At 44.3% G+C, this 22298-nt stretch overlaps 1 protein-coding gene across 8 annotated transcripts in view; it reads left to right on the forward strand.

The window, feature by feature from the left end:
• The window catches only part of LOC138758331 (spermatogenesis-associated protein 6-like), a 153174-nt gene that overhangs the window by 23578 nt on the left and 107298 nt on the right, over positions 1-22298 (forward strand). For 5 of the 8 annotated variants that reach the window (XM_069927103.1, XM_069927095.1, XM_069927127.1 and 2 more), the window contains 2 exons: positions 2518-2559; positions 19509-19633. In XM_069927103.1, the coding sequence (XP_069783204.1) occupies positions 2518-2559; positions 19509-19633 (167 nt within the window). The remainder of the gene's footprint in view (positions 1-2517; positions 2560-19508; positions 19634-22298) is intronic. The other 3 variants (XM_069927120.1, XM_069927147.1, XM_069927158.1) reach the window with 1 other exon arrangement.

Consider the following 22298-nt stretch of genomic DNA (forward strand, 5'->3'; position numbering starts at 1 on the left):
TCATTATTTAATATCCCTTTTTTAAAAAAAAACATTAGAAAAAAAAAAGAACAACTCTTCTTTTAATCAGCTCCAACTGCCGAGTCACCATTACAACCATTCCTTCTTGGAGCACGGCTCTTTTCTTCCATCTCTTGTCTCCTTAGAGATCGCGGCGGACTATGTCTCTGTTGAAACTGAGTAATTGGCAGCTCTTGAGCAAATGCTATAGCTTCCTTTGGAGAATCAAAGAACTTTGGTTGGCAACCATCTTGAAAAACCTTCAAAACAGCTGGATATCTAAAGGTTGCCTTGTAACCTTTCTTCCACAACAACTCTTTAGCAGGATTGAATTCCCGTCGTTGGAACATAACTTCTTGACTCAAATCTGCATAGAAGAAAACTCGATTATTTTGAATCATCAAGGGTGATTTTCTCTGTTGTGCATTTCTAATAGCCACTCATAAAATTATTTCTCTGTCGTAATAATTCAAGCAACGAACCAAAACAGGTCTTGGACTTTGACCTGAAATAGGTCTTCTACGCAAGGCTCTGTGAGCACGTTCCAGAGTTATACCTTCCGGGAAATGTTCTTGACCCAACACCTGTGGAATCCATTCAGTAAAAAATTTTCTTGGGTCTGGTCCCTCCATACCTTCTGGCAAACCAATAATCTTTATATTGTTCCGTCTGGATTGGTTTTCCAAATAATCAATCTTTTTCACCAAATTTTTATTTTGAGTTTGTAAGTCTTCGACCATTTTGGTCACATCAAAAACTTGATCCCGTATTTCGTCTATATCTTCTTCACACGAATTAAATTTATCTCTCACTTCAAGCTTAAAAGCTCCAAACTCAGCCATCTGTTGAGAATGTATTTTCACCAAAGTATTAAACCTAGTACCAAGTTCAGTCATAATCTTGAATAATCCCTGCATTGTATAAGATAATTTAGATTCAAGATTCACAAAAATCTTTTCAATTGGAAGAGATTTTGGCTCAACAGATTCCTGCTTCTTCTCCAAAGGACCTTCTATTCCTTCCTTCATTCTGGTTGCCTTCCTAGTAGTATGACTGCGTGTGGAAACTCCAGCCACAGCCTCTCCAGCAATGACTGGAGGACGCTGGCCGGGGTTTTCCCCAGTCCATAATATATTAAATTCTCCCAGTACATCAAGTTGTATAGGTTCTTGTATCTCAAAAGATGCAGTTTGCAGCACCACCTCTACAGTTGACAAATGCCTTTGAGTAACTCTTTGTTCTAAAGGCTGTTTGGCGCTGAGTCCTGGTGTCTTTCCTGTAGGTAGGCTCCAAAACTTGAACTTTTTTGATGATCTGTTGTCGGTTTTTTTTTTGCTCTTTTCCACCAATTGTACCATCACAGCGCTGAAATTATCTAAACTTTTAAAGAATTTTAACGGGCATTTCTAGACAAAACAATAAGATAGAGCTAGGAGAGGACTGGAAGGCACGTCTGATCCTTACGCCATCTTGCCACGCCCCCCACTGATTGATTTGTACTGAAAAATGGAAACAATGGGGTAAGAAGCCTCATAGCCCAAAAGGAAGTAATACTTTTATAGATCTCAGTGTCTGGCGGTTGATGAAGAGAACCGGCTACATGCAGCATAAAAGTATACTAGCCTCACACTAGGTGAGTGAATGCATCCTTAAAACCATTTCTTGCCAACTGCTTAAAGAGTATCAGCCACTGTTTTGCTTCTCTCTCTCCATCACTTACAATCAGTCTCTTATCAATTAGAGATGACAAGAATGTTGTGAGAAAGAAGAGGTGACAGGAGTGGAGCCTACCCAAATGAGATTCCAGTCCTAAGCTTGATAATGAATGGTGGCAATTCTATTAAATGTGAGTGCCCAATGATATGTGCATCTCTAAGCCATGTTAACCAATATCCTGAACAACATCCCAATGGAGGATTGCCTGGAATATGGTGCCATTCCATATTCATCTTCATGCAAATTGAACCATCAGTTCAAGAGTGATTTTTAAATTTAAATTTTCTATTTAAATTTAGACAGACAGCACGGTAACAGGCTATTTCGGCCTGAGTCTGTGCAGCCAAATTTACACCCAATTTTGAACGGTGGGAGAAAACCAGAGCACCTGGGGGGATACCCAGGCAGACACGGGGACAATGTACAAACTCCTTACAGACAGAGCGGGATTCTAACCCTGGTACAGAATGCTGGCGCTGTAAAAGTTTTACGCTAACTGCTATGACGACCATACCCTGTGAGTGGAAACACCAAGCTGGAGTGACACAGTTTAACATGGAATTCTTCTGCTGAAGAATTCTACTCTAGAATTTATCAATTTTCATGTACGTAGATAATAATGGAAGAAATGGAACTTGTACATAAGAATTCCTCGGCCGAATTACAATATAAATAAGAAAAGTGGCTTTGTTAGTTTTGCATTTATTGAAAGAAAAATTGATACAATTTGTTCATTTTTAGTTAACATATTTATTTACATGAATACCAAAACTTTGCTAATGATACCTTATTTAATTTCAGGTGACAGTACAAAATTTGAATTAATACAGTTCACTCCTTCAGGTATTATCATTCTTTGAAGTACAGCTAATTTTTTTGCAAAAGCAGATGCTGTTTGTTCAAATCTCAATTCCTTGTACATGATAATGGCAGCGGGACATTTATTTTGCATATATTTCTGGTCTACTTGTTACTTGTTCTAACATTGTTTACTTATGTAATGAGGAAATTGCATTCTTCTTAAATATATTTTTCTATATCTTTATGCCAAAAAGTGGAACTGTTTATTTCTGCAACATATTCAAAGAAATCAGAAACATAAGCTTTCCAGTACTGTACACTTGTTGAATTTGTCTTTTACTAGGGCTGTATACAAATTCCCTTCAGTTATAATTATAGCATTAATTGTAAAAAAATGAAAGTTCAGTATAATGCTTGAATTTCAGTGTACTGCTTGTTCACCTTCTTTCCGGATTGTCAATATTAGTCAATTTTAGTTTAATCCTTGTTCATCTTCTTCCAGTCTGAAAAGTGTAACAATTAATGGTTTTTCGACTGCAGGCATGTAATGGCACAATCAAGGAATTTTGCTGCTACACAGGCAGTCTAAAAAGGAATGTACAGGAATTTTGAGTCAATTCCTGCACCGCCATTTATCCTGCAGGATCCCTACAATTTTTTGGAGGAAGCCTGCAGTGTAAATTGTACCAGAAAAATTTGTTGTCAGTCATGCCCTCTACTGCACATCCAACCACTGGGACTATTGCACTCAGGTACTTGCAGTCAAAGTGTGAGCGACCATATGGGCAGTAATTATGTTAATTTTTTCAGCGAATTTTTTTTTTTCCCTGACACTGCAGTCAAAAAAAATTAGTGTTTGTGCTAGAAATTTTCCCATGATTATATTTTGGGCACTGTGGTGCAAGTCATTCCTGCATGTTCTCTTGCTGTCTGAATGTCCATGTTGGTCACTTTCTAACTGTACTATACCATAATTCAAAGAGCATAAAATTATAGTCTTGTATCCAAGAGGATTTGCCTATGCAATTTTGCTCTGTAACCTTCTAATTCAGATGAAAGATTTTCTTAGCATTTTATTTTTAGAAACCAGTTTAAAGCTATGTCTTTCTCCCTTTGTTCACTCCTCTGTGTTGACAAACTGAGCAAAGAGGAATGTCAGACAGGCAGAAAGTACATAACAAGGTACTTTCCAGTAGAGCTTTAAAATTTAAGAGATTTATTCAAGGCCATATCCATGCCCTTTGATATTCTCTCTCATATTCTTGTTACTTGTGTCCACACTGTTTTAGAGGACACAGGCTCCTGATGTAACCATAGAAAGTTGCTGTAGTGCATCATGTGGATCAGACTTTCCATAGCCATACTCTAGTAGTTAAGGAGATGGATATTGGGTCTAATCATGAGACACCAGTCAGGTGAACTTCATTATCCTACTAGGCACCTCATCTTCTTAATCTTTATGTTGCTGCATGTTTCCAAAGAAGTGAGGAATATTCCATCATAATTCTGACTTAAATATTGTAACTAGTATGGAGGCACTATAGAAAAGAAATGTATCAAGCATCACAGATTTTCCACTATCCTGCCTCCCTTGAAGCCGTGATGGGCCGGTTCTGTCTGTCCAGCTGTCACCTACAATGTAAGCCATTCTTCATGATGCATTCATTGGCTGTACTGTCAGTGAGGTTTTGGGTGAAAATGTTCTTGCTGGAACCTATATGCCACATGTGCTACCTATTTTTTGCCAGCCATGTCCTGGATGTTAGTCGGGTATAATCGGGATTCTGCCTTGGCCTAATTTATTGCAAAAAGACGTGAGTGAAGCTCCACCTTGTCGTCAAGCACCCCTGCTCTTGATGTAGTGGCTGATGATGGCTGACTTTCAGAGAATGATTTTGAAGAATTTCATGCAGTGATGGTTTTAGTCCTCGATTTCCAACAAAGGCCAACCTTTCTCCATCAGAATGGCTACAGACATTGGATCTTTCCAAATATCTGAAATCTATTGGAAATGCCCTTCCGATTCTAATAATGTCAAGCACATTTACTCTGATCATTTCAGGTCTTGCACTCGTATCTGGATTCTATTAAGTCAGCTGTTCTACTAAAGCTCAAATTGAGCGAATATGAGCATGACCAGTTTATGGCATGACTGATGACACTTAAACACATTAAGTCTGGATTAAGCTCCCCTTTAAAGTTGAAAAAATATTGTAATGCAGGAGAACTATCAAGCAAAAGGTAAAACTCACCTGTGTTAAGCATTAGAAGTGGCTCAAAAAGGTTGATTAGGGAAACTCCTTAAAAAGGAGAGAGGTTTTCAGCAGTTGGAGCTAAAGATATGGCAACTAACACCAGAGTGATTAGATTTTCAGTGCAGAATTGCAACACTTGGAGATTTTGAAATGATTGGGGTCACAAAAGAGGAGAGTTAAACAGGAAAGTCTGCAGATGCTGTGATTGCAGTGCAATACACAAAAAATGCTTGATAAACTCAGCAGGTCAACTAACATCTATAGGAAGGAAATGGTAACCAACATTTCAGGCCTGAGGTCTTTGTCAAGGTATGAGCACAAAGCAAACAGGTAAGTGAATAAAATGGTGAGGGTATTCAGTGTGCTACACCCTTCTCCCTTTCACTTCTCAGCATTTTTTCTCTTCTATACTCCCATGCTCCCACCCATATCCTCCTATGACCTCTTACCTGTTAGTATGCCCCTCCTGCTCCTCTCCTCCCCTCAGCTTTATCTTCAGGTGCCTGCCTGCATTTTTCTCTTACCTTGATGAAGGGCTCAGGCCCAAAACATTGGTTACCTTCTGCTTCCTATGGATGCTTCATGACCTGCTGAGTTTCTTCAGCTCAATTGCACAAAAAAAGAGAGGATGAGGAAATTAACTTGGATATTGGAAATCTGAAATAAAAACAAAACATGATAGAATAATATAATGGGTCAGGTAATCTGTGAAGCAAGGAATGGCATTAAAATTTCAGGTAAATGGGCTTTCATTTCAATTGCTAAAAGCTAGGGATAACAGGTTATAAGCTGAAGGAAAACTGAAGAGTGTAAATGTAAAGTATGTAGCAGGCCAAATCGCCGCAGAACGTGGCTGGTCCAAGATGGCATAGGCACCCCTTCACTGCCGAGAAGGAGCCCGTGCCTAGTGCCACGTGCAGGCTAAGGAACCCTCCATTTCTGTGTAGCAGCCCGCCGGCCACAGAGTGACATCACGACATGATGACGTCACTTCCGGAAGCCAGCAGGTATGTTTCTGGAAGTAGCCAGGCCAGCGCGGAGATGCAATTAATTCAAATCAATAAAGTCATTCTTTGGTTCATCCTCATGCAATGTGGATGTCCCTTTACTTGGTAGAGCTGCTGCAGCAGTCGCTACAGTGGTGACCACGACAGTTCCAGCATTTTGGAACCAGCATTGATCACACGAGAATGCAACAATCGGCTGAATCCACAGTCGCAGGCCTGCAATCAACGTGGTGGGAATACATCTTCCACCGTTCTGGGCAAGCCAGCCCAGGAACTTGCTACAGCTGGCTGAGTCACAGTTCTACATCAGGGGAATTGTTTCAGAGGACACCATGTTCTGGCAGTGCCCTGGATGCCACAGCTGCCAAAGTAAACTTCTTCATAGAAAGTCCACTGATGGAAAGAAAGTGCGAGTAATTCTGACGTTTCCTCCTTGACACCCTAGACCTCAGCTGGCACAGGCATGCTAGTAGAATCCTCAACATGCAGGGCCTGGGCGACAGAAACCCCTCTGATGCACGAGATGGTGGCCTTGGCAGACGGGCATACAGACTGTTTCCTGTTTGGGGCCCTATTCCTCTCAAAGCTACCAGTACACATATCCTCAGTGGTTTTGGACATGGATTTCAGCACCCTGCACCTCGTAGCCAAGGAGGCAGACTGGCTGTTCTGCACTCCACAGCAGAACTCCCTCAACGTGCAAACAGTCTACGCAATCGTCGCCGCCACCCTGTCCAGTCCACCAGAAACACCAGCGGTAGCTGCGGCACAGCGGCAAGACAAAGGGCATGCAGAGAAGAACAGCAAGTACTGTTTCTACCACCGCTGATGGGGCAGGAACACCCAGTGGTGCACCCCCACCCCACCCCATGCTCGTACCTCACTGCCAAAACCAACATAGTGATTGGAAAAGGGCAGGCCAGCTGCCAATAGTGGCTTCGGGAGTTGACATAAAGAAAGCCCTACTCTATCTCGGAGACCAGAGGAACTTTCTCGTCGACGTGGGCATGGAGATTAGCCTCATCCCGCCCATGTACTTTGAGGCGAGACCCAACACCAAAGGCTTTCCCCTGCAAGTGGTCAACGGGTACTGCATTCCCAGCTAAAGGATCTGCCTGATCACCATTCATGTTGCAGACACTCTTTTCCAGTGGGAGTGCACCATCACGGCTGTGGGACAGGCAGTATTTGGAATGGATTTCCTCCAGGCTTACGAACTGCTGATAGACATGACCAGATGCCAGTTAGTAAATGCCACAACTTTCCAGTATTTCCTCCTCACCCTGTGGAGTCGTTCTTTCCTGCCATTGGGAATCCACGCCCTGGACCAAGATGAGTACGCCTCCCTACTGGCCAAATACCTAGCTTTATTAGCACAGAACGTCCATGACTCCAAGCTGCCACATGGCGTGGAGCATCACATAGAGACCGCCGGCCCCTCATGCATGGACGAACCCAGCACCTCCCACCAGACAAGCTCCAATGAAGTCCAAGTTCACCACCATGGAGGATTTGGGGATTGTCTGTCGTTCCAACAGCCCATGAGCCTCCCCACTCCACATGGTGCAAAAGAGCTCCAGTGGTTGGTGTCCGTGTGGTGACTACTGACATCTAAACAAGGCGAAGATCCCAGATAGGTGCCCCATCCCACACGTCCAGGATTTGACCACGAGGCTGCAGGGTATTCTCCAAGGTGGACTTGTAAAGGGATACCACCAAATCCCGGTACACCCCAGCAACATCCAGAAGGTGGCCATCATCACACCCTTCAAATTTCTAAGAATGCCTTTCGGACTCAAAAATGCAACCCAAACATTCCAGCAGTTAATGGACGTGGTCGGCAGGGATCTGCAACTTCATCTTCATTTATTTAGACAAAATTGTCATCGTCAGCCCCAATGCCAGTACTCACAGGACGCACCTCATCCGCCTCTTCGACAGACTGAAGCAGTTCGAGCTCACCGTGAACCCGGCCAAGTGCCAGTTCGGCCTGCAAACAATAGACTTCCTGGAGCATCGCATCACCCCAGAGGACGCCACGCCACTACCCAACAAGGTGGAGGCCATCCAGAACTTCCCTAAGCTGAGAACAACCAAAGGACTACAGGAGATTCTAGGCATGGTCAACTTCTACCATCACTTCCTCCTGGGAGCAGCCACCTTCATGCAGCCCCTGTTCGGCCTCGTCAAACTCAGCGACAAGATGTTGCAATGGACACCGGAGGCCACGGAGGCTTTCCACGCCACCAAGTCAGCACTGGCAAAGGCCATGGTACTGGCATACCAGATCCCACCTCCCCCTAGCCCTCACAATGGATGCCTCAGACAGAGCAGTGGACGTGGTGCTAGAGCAATGGTGCAAACACCAGAGCTCAAATACAGCGTGTTCGACTGCGAACTACTGGCCTTGTACCTGGTGATAAGGCACTTCCACTACATGCTAGATGGGACAATGTTCACCACCTACTCAGACCACAAACCGTTGACCTACATCCTGAGCATGGTCTCGGACCAGTGGTCGGCAAGACAACAATGGCATCTCTCTTACATATCAGAATTCACCACGGATATCCGGCACATTGTTGGCAAGGCCTGCTGTCACCACAACCTGTGGAGGGCTCGATGTCACTCAGCTCGCCAAAGACCAGAGGGAGGACGCAGACGTCCAGGCGTACTAGATAGCCATCACCAGCCTGAAGATCAGAGATTTCTGCCCCACAGCAGGAGAACCGACCCTGCAGTACAACATCTACACCGGGTCCCCAAGGCCGATCCTACCCACAACCTGGCAATGGTGGGTTTTCAACCAGATCCATGGCTTATTGCACCCCTCCATAAGGTCCACAGTTCACCTGCTCTCGGACAAGTTCGTGTGGCATGGACTCCACCGAGTCGTTACCTTGTGAGCTCAAACCTGCTTACAGTGTCAGTGCACAAAGCCCCTCTACAGGCTATCGAGCTGGCGCCACGCAGGTTCAAACATGTCTACGTCAACATCGTTGGCCGCCTCCCAGTGAGCCAAAGTATGAGGTACCTATTCACGACCGTCGACAGGTTCATCCACTGGCCAGAGGCAATACCCATGGCTGCGTGTGACACAGAGACATGCGCCCGGCTTTCCTTGCCACCTTGGTCACACGTTTCGGAGACCCACATCACATCGGACCGAGGAACGCAGTTCACCTCCTCCTTCTGGTCCAACCTGGCAAAATTCTGCAGCAGCCAGGTCCACCATACGATGGTCTACCATCCCCAAGCAAATGGACTGGTTGAAAGGTTCCACCACTACCTGAAGGACGCGTTGAAAGCCCAACTGGCTTGGAGCTCCCGTGGGTACTGTTCGGGATCCGCACGACACTGAAGGAGGACCTGCTAGCATCGTCAACAGACGTTTTGTACAGCGCACCCCTCTCCATTCCTGGGGACCTACATTTCAACCCCACTCCCAGCCCACAGACCAGCAAGTTAGAGCTCCTGCACAGGCTGAGAAAGCAAGTGGGCAGACAACCTCCCTCCGCCACCCTCCAGACACGGCTTGCCACCCAGCCACATTCCAGCAGATCTGCAGTCCACCCATTACATTTTCATATGCAGAGGACAGCAAGGGACCCCCCGCTACGGTGCCCGTATGAAGGCCCTTTCAAGGTACTGCAGAGAGCCAGCGTGGTGTTCACATTGGACATTGGTGGCCAACAGGTCAGATTCACAGTCGACCGCCTCAAAGTCACGCATCTGGAGTCTGACTTGCCGGCTCTGGATCCCTGGTTCAAACACAGAGGTAGACCACCCAAAGACTATAAGTCAGACCGCTCAGAGAGCAATGGCGATTCTTGGGGGGGGGGAGCGGTGGTGTAGCAGGCTGAACGTCTGCGTGAGTAACTGGCCAAATCACCGCAACATGTGGTCGGTCCAAGATGGCATGGGTTCCTCTTCACTGCTGAGAAGGAGCCCGCACCTAGTGCCATGTATGGGCTAAGGAATCCTCTACTACAGTGTAGCAGCCAGCTCGCCGGAGAGTTATACCATGTACAATGACGTCACTTCCAGAAGCCGGTGCGTACGTAACGGAAAGTGGCAGGCCAGGACAAAGATATGGCGAATTGAAACCTGTAAATTCATTCTTTAGTTCACTGTGTGGATGTCTCTTTACTCGGTAGTGCTGCCATAGCAGTCACTAAAAGTAGCTGCTTGAGTGGAAGGTGAAAGATGGATCAAGTGACAAAGAATGAAAGTACACAAAACTGATATGGGAGCAATAATCAATGTATAAACGTTAATGAGAATAACAGAATCACTATCTGAAATGACCAAAGGAAAATGCTGTGATCTATAAATCTAAAACAAAAACAGAGAATGCTGAAAAGTCCATTATCTAACATTGAATTCAGTGGACCATATCATAATAGACCCAGCCTTTGCCTCAGTTATTCCCCTCCTTTAGCCTTCCTGGTCATTCTTGCCTTTACCAGCTACCTGGTTCCGAACATCCCACCAATGTTGCTGTTACAACTCTTTGTGACAGAAATGAAGATCCCACCCTCAAGGCAAATTAGGAGCTGGTGCAATCAATCCCCTTCTTTCTAAATGTTTCTGATAATGAGAGACACTTAAGAACAATTAAAGACAAATGTTTACAAGATTAAAAATCTTAAAATTACATTAAGATTTTGAATGTCTCAAACAATGTTGATTAAGCTAAATATTTCAAAAAGAAGAACACTCCACTTCATATTGAAGTTCGATTACCCCAATTCACATGGCCTTGTTCAGCCATGGGTGATGGAATACGAGAGGCCAGAAAGAACATGTTTCGGGTCCCTCAGTTTGGTAGTTGTCGAATAACCTTGAATTGATGATGAATCCTGGCCAGAATAAGAGATCTGGTGTACTAGCTTCTGACTTTTGAACTTATTCTTACATTTCACAACATGCTCACACAGACACTGAAACCAACAGGCAGACTACGGAACTATTGGATTGCTTATAGAGTGATCTGGCCCATAGTTGAATTGGAAAATAGTGTCTGATATACCCAGTCCAACAATTAGTTGCTGTTCATTAGTTTTCAGACAATTGTTTGTTGTCTATATCAATGATCTGGATGATGTGATAAATTGTATTAACAAATTTGCTGATGACCCTAAGATTGGCAGCATTGTGGACAGTGAAAAAGACTTTCATAGCTTGCAGAGGGATCCGGACCAACTGGAAAAATGGGACAGAAAATGGCAGATGGAATTTAATGCAGACAAGTGTGAGGTGTTGCATTTTGGAAGGACAATCCAAAGTGGAACATGTATCATAAATGTTAGGGCACTGAGGAGTGCAGAGGAACAAAGGGATCTGGGAATACAGATAAGTAATTTACTAAAAGTGGCATCACAGGTAGACAGGGTTGTAAAGAAAGCTTTTGGCATCTTGGCCTTCATAAATCAAAGTATTGAGTACAGGAGTTGTGATGTTATGGTGAGGTTGTATAAGATATTGGTGAGGCCAAATAAGGTTCTTTCCACTGAGATTAGGAGAGATAAATACGAGAGGACATGATTAAAGGGGAAAGGTTTAGGGGGAACATTATGGGGAACTTCTTCACTCAGAGAATGGTGGGAATGTGGTGCGAGCTGCCATCTGATGTGATAAATGTGGGCTCATTCTTGAGTTTTAAGAATAAATTGGCTGGATACATGGATGGGAGAGTTCTGGAGGGTTATGGAATGGGTGCCGGTCAATAGGTTTAACTGAATGATATTTTGGCAGACTAGATAGGCTGAATGGCCTGGTTCGTTATTCTTACATTGCTCTTCATGGTAAAATTGTAGAAAGCTAAGGGCAGAAAGATCAGAATGGATTTGGGATGTAGAAGAAAATAAGTAGTGACCAGGGGTTATCTTCACAGAGGTGTTCTGTGAACCAGTCATGACATTTGTATTTGATGTTTCCAATGCGGACTGCACTTTGAACATCTTCTCATCATTCAGTTTTTGTTATTAAACTTTTGGGATTGTAATTTGCCAAAAATCACCATTTCTTCTGACACGACAAACTGGTTTATTGACTTAAATTTGAGAACTCAGCATTTTCCTTACAATCGTGACCTTAGACCAGGGGTGTCAAACTCAAATTCACGGAGGGCCAAAATTTAAAAATTGGACTAAGTCGAGGGCCGAACTAAATATTGATTGAAAATTTTCAACAACATCTGCATGTTTTCTCTTCTTTCAACATATGTAATGTTAAACTTTTTCTTATTAAAATAAATGTTTAATAATAGTTTGGATAAACTCTTTCCAGAAGCATTAACAAATGAGAAATAAAATATTCATTAAATAATATTTCTCTATAGAGGATTTGTCAAATGTTGCTAGTGTGCTGTCGAATAGTAAAATCTGAGGGCTATTGAGAATGTGGGAGAATAACATGATTCCTGAAACAATCAAATGGGTGACTAATTGTGGGCACGAACTCTAGCAGGGTTATTTGCCATGCCCTTTTTCCATTGGTATAGATATCCTTTGATTTACACACTTTTTAAGTTTTATGCCTAATGAGCTTGTATCCAGGTGCAGGACCATTTTTAACCAGGAATATATTTATCATTGTGACATGAAACTATTGGAAGATCGTTTTATCCTGAGATTAAAGTTCATAATCCTTACTCAGGCCTGTGTGCGGGAGGGCGGGGTTTGCGGGCGATCGGGTTGGACAACGACAGTGCAGGGGCATCGGCTCCCGCTGCAGGGCGGCATCTCGGCGGATCAGCGGCCCCGTCACCGTGAGTCGCGGGTCGGCCTGCAGCAGGGAGGGGGAGTGGGCAACGGTCCTGGCGAGGTCAGGCCCGAGGCCTCCGGTTCCGGGCGCTGGGAAGCGGCCTTGGCTTCCCCTGACACCAGCCAGGCCCCAAAACCAGAGTCCATGGTGAGACCCTGCAACGTAAACAGAGGAGGTGGGGGCGATTAGCGGGCTGACGCCAATGCATTCTGGGATTTGTTGTTTTACTGTGCATGTGCTATACTGGCGCGGCGGCCAGTGGGCCACCTCTAATACATTTTTTAAATGATCTTGCGGGCCAAATATAATTATATTGCAGGCCAAATTTGGCCCGCGGGCCAGAGTTTGACATGTGTGCCTTAGACCTTTGATGATGGCCTAAAATTTTCAGGTTACAATTTTTCTTGCTGAATTTCTTGAACTATGTTAGATACCAAATTAGAAATTTAGATTTATAATATTATTTCTGAATCAAATCTAGATGTGCTGTCTGAAATGTATAGCAACTTGTAACAGAAATAATTTTGCCATGCCCCTTTTTGTCATTAAACATCAATTTGCATCAGCAACAATTGGGAATTTGGAGAATTGTTACTTATGATTTGAACTACTTGCTAATCATCCTTCCAAATTGGAGAATTAATGACTACTTTGTATCTGAGATGCAGCCAAGCCAAAAAAGCATTGCTAACCTAAATTAGAAACAATTTATAAAAGAAACAATCACCACAGTTAATAAAATAGTTATTTCTTTCATCACCTATTACAGTTGCAAATAGTGCTGTATTGAGCACGACTGACACTGAACACAAAAGCTTTGGCTTATTTTAGGGGTACCTTTTATAAGGCCATACAATGCTGTGCACGTAAAGAACATTGGATATATCATTGATATCCATTCTTTGATACCAATAAATGGAAAATGGATCTTATTTTCATCTATCATCTATAATTTAAATCTGCCTCGGCATCTGCAATTATGTTAGACATACTCTCTTTTCCTGTAATCAAATTTTGTTCGGGTTGTGTTTTTTTTTCTACTTGTGGCCATTTTCAATTGTTGATCAGCAAACTTTTCAGATTTTTTTTAACCCTCATGAATATTTTCTGTTTCCCAAAATATCCAGTTGTAGCAACTGTGTTGCAGTGCTCAATGAAGATCGAGAAAATGATCAGACATAGTCGAGTCAAAGTTCAGAAAAAGCCGTTTACTCAGTCACGCCCAGCTTTTAAAAGCACTGCATGTTCCAAATCACATCATCGTATTGTGACATCATAACATCACTTGGAACCTCCCGAGCCTGTTCAATTAAGCCTCCGGTGAGCCACTATGTGCCCCCCGGAAGAACCAGGAATAGGAGGTTAAACCTCTGGTGCCATTACTGTCCACCGCTCTTGAGCGGTCATCCGCTCCTTCGTTTTGGGGGTCATGGCAAGGTCGAGATGAGTGGGCTTTAGTCGGTCAATTGTAAATGTCTCTGGATGCTCCCCAATGTACAGTACACAAGTTTTACAATTGTTTCATAGCACTCTAAAGGGGCAACCCCTCTGTAAGGGTGGCCCATGTGCACCTCTATGCACAAACACAAACTCACAGTCCCGGAGCTGCTTTGAGATGAAGGGTGTCTTTGTTCCATGCCTTGACGTGGGAACTGGGGCCAATTTTCCAAGCCACTCCTGCGGATCTGCCCAAGACTTCAGTCACTGGCACCTCCTGTCTGCATGCTGCAGGCACGAATTCCCCAGGTACAATGGCAGGGCTTCATAAACCAACTCTGCCAATGAAGAGTTGAGATTCTCCTTGGGTATCAAGGATCCAGGGCAGCTCGTCTACCCAATCATGTTCCTGGAGGCGGGCCATCAGTGCAGCCTTCATGTGCATATGGAACCGCTCCACCAGGCCTTTCAACTGCGGGTGGTAGGCTGTCGTGTGGTGGAGCTGCATTCCCAGCAGTCATGACAAAACGTCCCAGTGTTCAGAGGTAAACTGTGAGCCTCTGTCGGAGGTGACATGTGTGGGTAGGCCAAACTGAGATACTCAGGCAGAAATAAAAGCTTTGGCACATGAATTGGTTGATGAGTCCATCAAAGAAACTGCCTCCGACCACCTAGTGAATCTGTTGATGATAGTTAACAAATACCTAAACCCTCGTGATCCCAGAAGCGGGCTGACAATGTTGACATCCAAATGGTCAAATCTGAACTATGGTGGCTGGAAAAGCTGAAAAGGCGCCTTCAGGTGCCCTTGCACTTTTACAGATTGGCAGTTCGTGCTCATCTGTGCCCAGTATGTGACCTGCTTTTTGAGTCCATGCCACTACAAACTTGTCAGCTATCAGGCAGACCGTCGCTCGAATGGAGGGGTGGGACAGTCCATGAATAGCATTGAAAATGTAATGTCTCCATGCAGCAGGGATGATAGGGTGCGTCTGACCTGTGAAAACGTCGCACAGGAGAGTGGTGAGGAAGTAAAGGGTTAAAAGTATCTCAGATGTATGCAAGTAAGGGACAAGTCAGCACAAAGACGGTGCTTGAGCAATGTCTGATAAGAGGCTGCCAGTTGCAATCCTACGTGTATGTTCAAGTTTTGTATTGGCTTAACTATATCTTGATAAACTTTGAATGGACCAATGTGAAAATGCCTCTGTAAAAAAGAGAATAAAAAGGACTGTTCTGGTATGTTCGGGGGGGGCTCTCTCCTTGTTGACTCCAGAGAGATCTCTCTGTAGTAGTGACAAGTAGAAGCTGCCATTTCTGCTGCAGAATAAATTAGTCTGACCAGGATGAAAGTTTGGGTATCGTCATTTCGTGTGCTCCACCGACTGAACTGGAGTCTACAGTGGTACCTTGCAGCCCAAAGGCTGCAGCCTTGAGTTGCAGGCTCGTATCAGCAATTCTATAATCCAGAGTTAGTCGACCTGGCGCTGAGCTTTGTTGAGTGCCATGTAGACTACACCTGGAGAGAAGGCACATCCTGATTGAAGGAAGGAGATGTGTTTAATCCTGGTTGAAAACTCAGATACACAAGATAGGTGGTGTTCCTGGCAAGAGGACCATGGATCTGATGCCTTCATGAAGGCAAGTGTCAGCAATTTGTGGTCAGTAAAAAACCGTGAAGTCCCTGCCTTCCAAAAATAATAGCGGAAGTGTCTGACTGCCAGCAGTTCCCGAGTGAATGTGCTATATTTTATTTCCAAAGGGAGCAGGTGCTTACTAAAAACTGCCAGAGGCTTCCATTGTTCCAAGACCCCGCCTATTGCCACGTCAGACATGTCTATCGTCAAGGCAATTTGTTCAGCCATTTGTGGATGGACCAGCATTGTTGCCTTTAATAAGGTGTTTTTGGTCTGCTGGAATGCTCCTGTTGTCTCCTTTGTCCACTCGAGTTCTTTGGCATCGCTGGATATGAGATTGAAGAGGGGTTTCATAATATGAGCTGCAGAGGGTAGAAAGTGACGTTAAAAGTTGACCATCCCCACAAATTCCTGGAGTCCTTTGATGGTATCAGGCCTTGGGATTTTGAGGATGGCTTCCACCTTGTTAGGCAATAGAATGACACCCCATCTGATGTCCCAAGAACTAGATAGAGGACTGCCTGAGTTTGGGTTCACAACCAGCCCAAACTCCTGTAGGAGGCGGCAGAGTAAATGCAGATGCTGTAGGTGCTCTTTGTGGGAATGGCATCCAAGTATACGAAAAGGAAGTCCATAGCACACCCCACTGCATCCATCAGTCGCTGGAATGTTTGTGCAGCATTTTTGAGCCAAAAAGGCATACTCAAAAATTCCAAGAGGCTAAATGATGTTGTGATGGCAGTCTAGGGCACATCCTCTGGGTTTACAAGTATTTGATGGTACCCATGCACCAAGTCAGTTTTAGAAAATACCCTAATCCCTTGAAGATTAGTTGTAAAGTCCTGTATATGGGGCACAGGGTAATTGTCTGCATTGGTAGCATAGTAGAGATCCCTGTAATCCCTGCAAGGTTGGCAGCCTTCCATGGCTTTGGGCACCATATTTAGTGGGGAAGCACATGGACCATCAGACCAGCGTATGATTCCAAGTTCCTTCATTTTATGTAACCCTTGTTTTGCAAGCCATACTGTTGGGCGTCGGGTTCGGGTATGTATAGAAGATCCTTGGGTGAGGATGTGGTGTGTGACACCATGTTTGGGTGTAACAGTAGAGAATTGGGGAGTGACAATGTCTGGAAACTCTGCAAGAAGTTTGGTAAATTTGTTGTTTGAGTACTCCATGGTCTCTAGGTGCAGGATGGTTAGTTTGGCTTTTCGAAGACAGAAAGTCTGGAATGTCATGTTCACCAACCACCGTGCTTTTAAGTCCACCATCAGTAAGTGGCCTTTGAGGAAATCGGCACCCAGCAACAGCCAGGACACAGCAGCAAGAATGAATTTCCATGTGTAATGGATAAATATTGAGAGAATTTGGTAAGATTAGTGGATTACATACGTACACACATTTTAAAACAGATCTTATTTGAAAGACTGAAGAATTCATACTCAGTAACTTTGCAGGATCTTTGGAGACTTCGATGCACATTTCACAAGTAGGTGCTAATTGAAATGATGTCATAAAATGAATGACCATTGTTTTGAGGAGACATACTGGCTGTTTAAAAAATACTTAGTGTGCTCAGAAATGTCACCCCTGGGTTTTGTTTATCTAAGACAACAGCTTGACCAAGGAGAAGAACTCCTGTTGTTTGCTGAAGAAGGTGGGGGTTTTGCAAATGAGAGAGTCAAATAGGCTTTCTGGCAGTCTCATTTGGAGAGAGAGGGAGAGAAGACGAGCCCTCTCAGCTAGTGTGTGTGACACTGAAAGAGTCTAAACAGTGCAAGCCAGGAAGAACTGGTTGGAAAAAGAAAGTTCCAGAGCAGTGGATGGCTGGAAGTGCTATCTAACTGATGTTTCTCTTGGAATAAGTGGAACAGAAAGGAACTCTGTGGTAGCCTGAAGAAAGAGGTTACCATCTGGAAAACCCTGATGGGGCAAGTTTCATCAGTGAGACCTGAATGGTGGTATCTCAGTTGTGGAAATCCTGGAACAACATATCTCTCTCTGCAAACCCTACAAGAACCTTCCTGAGCAGTAAACATTTACTTTTTGAGCACCAACACCAGGTGAACTTCATACGTGTTAAATTCTGTGCACAGTATAAGAATTGCCTGCATCCAGAGAATTTGGAAGAAGGAGAAGTGAGATTGAACTGTGAACCAAATAACTTTTCTTAAATTTGCACACACATTACATACACATGTGCTTAGAATTAGAAGGGGGTTAAGTTGGGTTAGTTAAGTATAGAGATAAGTTAAGGTTCGATTCTGTTTTCATGTTTAAAGTTGATTAAAAACAACTTTTGTTTTAAAAACTACTTGTCTTGGTGAATATCTATTGCTGCTGGGTTTTGGGGTCCTTTGGGCTCGTAACACATGTGAACTTAGTGTCACCAAATTTCAGGGGTATAGTCTGTGTGCTGTATTTACAAATCAAACTCCTATTCACCACAGTGAACGCCGGACCTGAGCTCCTGGTACAGATGTCAAAGCCCGAAGGTGGAAGGACACTAACCTCCACATCCGTGTCGACTAGTAATTTGTGCTGGGAGAGTTCAACCCTGACGTAGAGAAGTCTGTTACAGTGGCCAGCTGCCATAGGCATTGTCTCAGAGTCATGCTTGTCCAGGGGGACGTCCACCCTTGTCGCCGATAGTTGAGGAGCCTGGGCCTTTGGGTGTGATACAGCATTAATTTCTGTGGGGCTTGCACCTTGATGTTATGTGTGCCACAGAATGTCTGCATGGGCAGCCACTGATTGAGGGTTATCAAAGTCTTCATCGGTCAACATGAGGCAAATGTCTTTTGGCATATGCTCTTAAAAACAACTGCTCGAAGAACAAGCTAAGGCCAGTGGCCAGCTGCCACTGCCAGTGCCTGGCCATCAATATGGAGGAGCCATGCACTTGCTCACATCGTGAGGGACTGTAAATCTGGAGAAGGAGGTGTTTTATGGCTTTGTACTTGCCAAAAGCTGGTGGATCCTGATGGAAATCCATTACTCGACTGGCTGTGTCCTGGTCGAGGATGCTTACCACATGATAGTTCTTAGTGGTGTCCACTTCTATCTTGCGAATGTGGAACTGTGCCTCAGCCTACCCAAACCAAACTTCAGGTTGGGTGATCCAAAGGTAGGCAGTTTGAGCGAAACTGCTGCATTGCCCATATTAGGTCCAAAATGTAGCAACTGTATCACAGTGTGAAATGAAGAACAAGAAAATTATCAGATGTAATAGAATTGAAGTTCAGTAAAAGTCATTTACTCAAACAGTTACACGCAGCTTTTGAAAACCCCGCGCATTACAAATGACGTCATCATATTGTGATGTCATGACATCGCTTGGCACCTCCTGAGCCAGTTCAATTAAGCCTTCAGTGAGCCGCTACGTAGTCGTAGTGATCAATTATTTACAATTAGTTATGTATGACCTCTCATGAGCTTAAATTGATGGTTTACTGGTTTAAACTGTTTACAGCCTTGATCAATTTGTGCACCAGCAATAATACTAATAAATATATCCTAATATCTAGTTTTGTAATGTTGTTGAATAACAATGAATAAATTGTCTGTTGTTGAATAACAATGAGTTTTCATGTACAATCTAGATGTTTCAAATTGAATACAAACAGTTAACAAAATATGTTTAGGCAAATAGCAAGGAAGGCTACGTCAGGCAGATTTCTGTTTCTGACCATGCAGTTACATTACATTAGCAAAGTTTTTATTTCAGTATGATAGATATTGACATTTTTAAGACTTTGCTTGCATAATTTAATAAAGCAAGAATTAATGATATGCCATTTGAACAGTTATTTGCAAAAGATGACAGAAATAAATTTGCCAATTGCAGTAAAAAATCTAACTGTGTTTTCATTCTCTGGTTGTAGCGAATGAAACATTAGCAAATTATGAAGATAATACGAGGAATTTCTTATTCCCTGAGCCAAAGTTAACTCCTTCATACCCTGGAGTGGATAGAGAAGTGCTGATGAAACGACGTTCAACAGCTTTTGTAAGACATTTTCATTTGACGGAAATAAAGAAGTATAGTTTTGTTTATAATTGTTTCCAAGTATGATAAATCTTTGGCATTTATAATAAAAATAATTTGGCATAGATACCAATATTGAAGCAAGGACAATTAACGTGTTAGTTTATTCATTCCTCTCCCCACCGATCAGACTTGTGTTGTAAAAGCTGCACTGCTCTTTTAATTATCCATTGAAAGGATCCCCCAGTGAATAAAAAGTGCATCCAGTTTTGGAAGACTTATTTTTAAATACTCTGTTATTTCAGACTTTGTTTCCACATTTATTGTCCTTGCTAGTGTAGGATTGACTCTGGGACTATCCAAGCATCATCTCTCAGCTGATCATAACACTGCAAATATAAGGTTAAGAAAAACTATCCCATAATGTGATATATGCTTTATACAGTATGTCATAAAGCAGCTGTATCAGACCTCTCATTTGCTTCCAGATGTTTAACATATGGCAATGATTGTTAAAGGTATAGAATATTCATTGGAACGTAGACAGTTGAGTGGAGATTTGATAGAGGTGTTTAAAAATTATGAAGGGAATAGATAGCTGGACTAGATGCAAGTAAACTCTTCCCCCTGAGAGCAGGGGAGGTTGAAACAAGAGGACACAAGTTGAGGGTAAGGGGGCAAAATTTTAGGAGAAACATTAGAGGATGTTTCTTCACTCGGAGAGTGGTGGCTGAATGGAATAATCTTCCGGAGGAAATAGTTGAGGTCGAGTCAATTCTTTCTTTTAAGAGGAAGCTGAATATATACATGGATAAGAGGGGGATGGAGGGTAATGGGCAGAGAATAGGCGGGGGGATCTAGTGGAGTTGTTTGAGTGAACCGGCATGGATTTGAAGGGCCAAGATGGCCTGTTTCCATGCCATAAACTGTTAAATGGTTATATAATTTGAATATAAAGCAATATCATGAAAAGAATTTTAAAATGGAAAATGCTGGAAAATATATCCTATCAAATTGTAACTGAGCAGTGAGAAAGAGATCTTCGGATGAAAGATTATTAACATGAAAATGTAGCGACTGCTACACAGAATGAAACACACCACAGCCACGTTGGATGTTTCAAATGAACTGTTTATTCAAACTTCACACGTACCCTTTAAGGGCAGCATGAGCTCTGCCACTGCATCGGCGGTGACATCACCATGCTCGCCCGAAGCATGCACCCTGGCCTAAGCCACGAGGCATGGAGGTTTCCCAACGGCACCATTTTTTCATGGCTGCCCCACTGCCGCGGCAGTAAAAGCGGGGCTAGTTCGCCACAAGGATGTGTGCTGCCACAGAACCCCCCCCCTCCCAGAACTGGGTTTCACGTCTCATCACCTGGGCGGCCGACCTCGTCGTTTCGGCCAGGCCTTCACTTACGGCTGGCTAAGGTCTAGGTGTGCCGCCTTGAGTCTGTTGACTGTGAATAGCTCCCCCTTGCCCCCGCTGTCCAGGGTGAATGTCTTGCCTAAGTGTTGCATTTGTAGGGGACTTTGTAGGGGCTTCACCAGACAAAAACAAAATCAGCCGTGGCCAGCTCTTTGGGGATGCAGGATGGGTGACTGCCATGGTGAGTCGGTGGTGGGGACACGAGTGAAGCGAGCTTTCCCCGCAAGTCTGCCAACAAGGTCTGACTCTCAGTCGCTGAACCAATGCTCGGGCCGATGAACTCCCCGGGTAGTGACTGTGGTGTGCCGTAGAGCAACTCCATGGAAGATACCTGTAGGTCTTCTGAGCCATTCTGATGTCGAGCAGGACCCGGGACAATTCATCCATCCAATTGGGGCCAGTGAGGCGAGCCATGATGGCTGACTTTATGTGTCGGTGGAAGCACTCCACTAGACCGTTGGCTTGGGGATGGTATGCTGTGGTGTGATGGAGCTTGATCCCCAAGAGATTTGCCAGCTGTTTCCAGAGAGCGGATGTGAACTGGGCACCCCTGTCGCTCGTCATGTGTGCCAGGACTCTGAACCTGGCGATCTAGTGGGCAAGTAGGTTCCTGGCGGAAATGTCTCTCAGAGGGATGGCTTCCAGCCACCTCGTTGCGTGGTGGACCACTGTCAACAAATAGCAGGCATCCCTGGACACCGGCAGGCGGCTCACGATGTCGATGTGTATGTGTTCAAACGTCTTGGTTGTGGAGTCAAACTGCTGTCCCAGGGCCTTTACATGGCTCTGGTCTTTGGAGGTCTGACACTGCATGCAGTTTCTTGCCATCTGGGCTACCTCTTTCTTCAGGCCATGCCACACGAACCATTCCACCACGATGCGAACTGAGATCTTGACTGAAGGGTGAGCCAAGTCATGGATCATGCTGAAGGCCTGCAGTCTCCATTGCGGTGGGACTACCGGGCATGGTGAGCTGGTGGAGACATCTCAGAGTAGCGTGTCGGGGCTGTCCGGCAGTTTGAGGTCCTGGAGCTGGAGGCCCGTGTTGGTGTGACACACAGAAAGCTTGTGTGTCTGCATCCTCCTTCTGCGCCTGTGCGAGCTAGGCATAGTCAAGGCCGGGGGCAAGGCTGTGGGTGATGGGCCTTGAGAGCACATCTGCAACGACATTATCCTTACCCGCTCTGTGTTGGATGTCGGTGGTGAACTCCAATACGTAGGATAGATGCCGCTGTTGGCATCTTTGACATTGCGA

Source organism: Narcine bancroftii, chromosome 1 (assembly GCF_036971445.1).
Source record: "Narcine bancroftii isolate sNarBan1 chromosome 1, sNarBan1.hap1, whole genome shotgun sequence".
NCBI lineage: Eukaryota > Metazoa > Chordata > Chondrichthyes > Torpediniformes > Narcinidae > Narcine > Narcine bancroftii.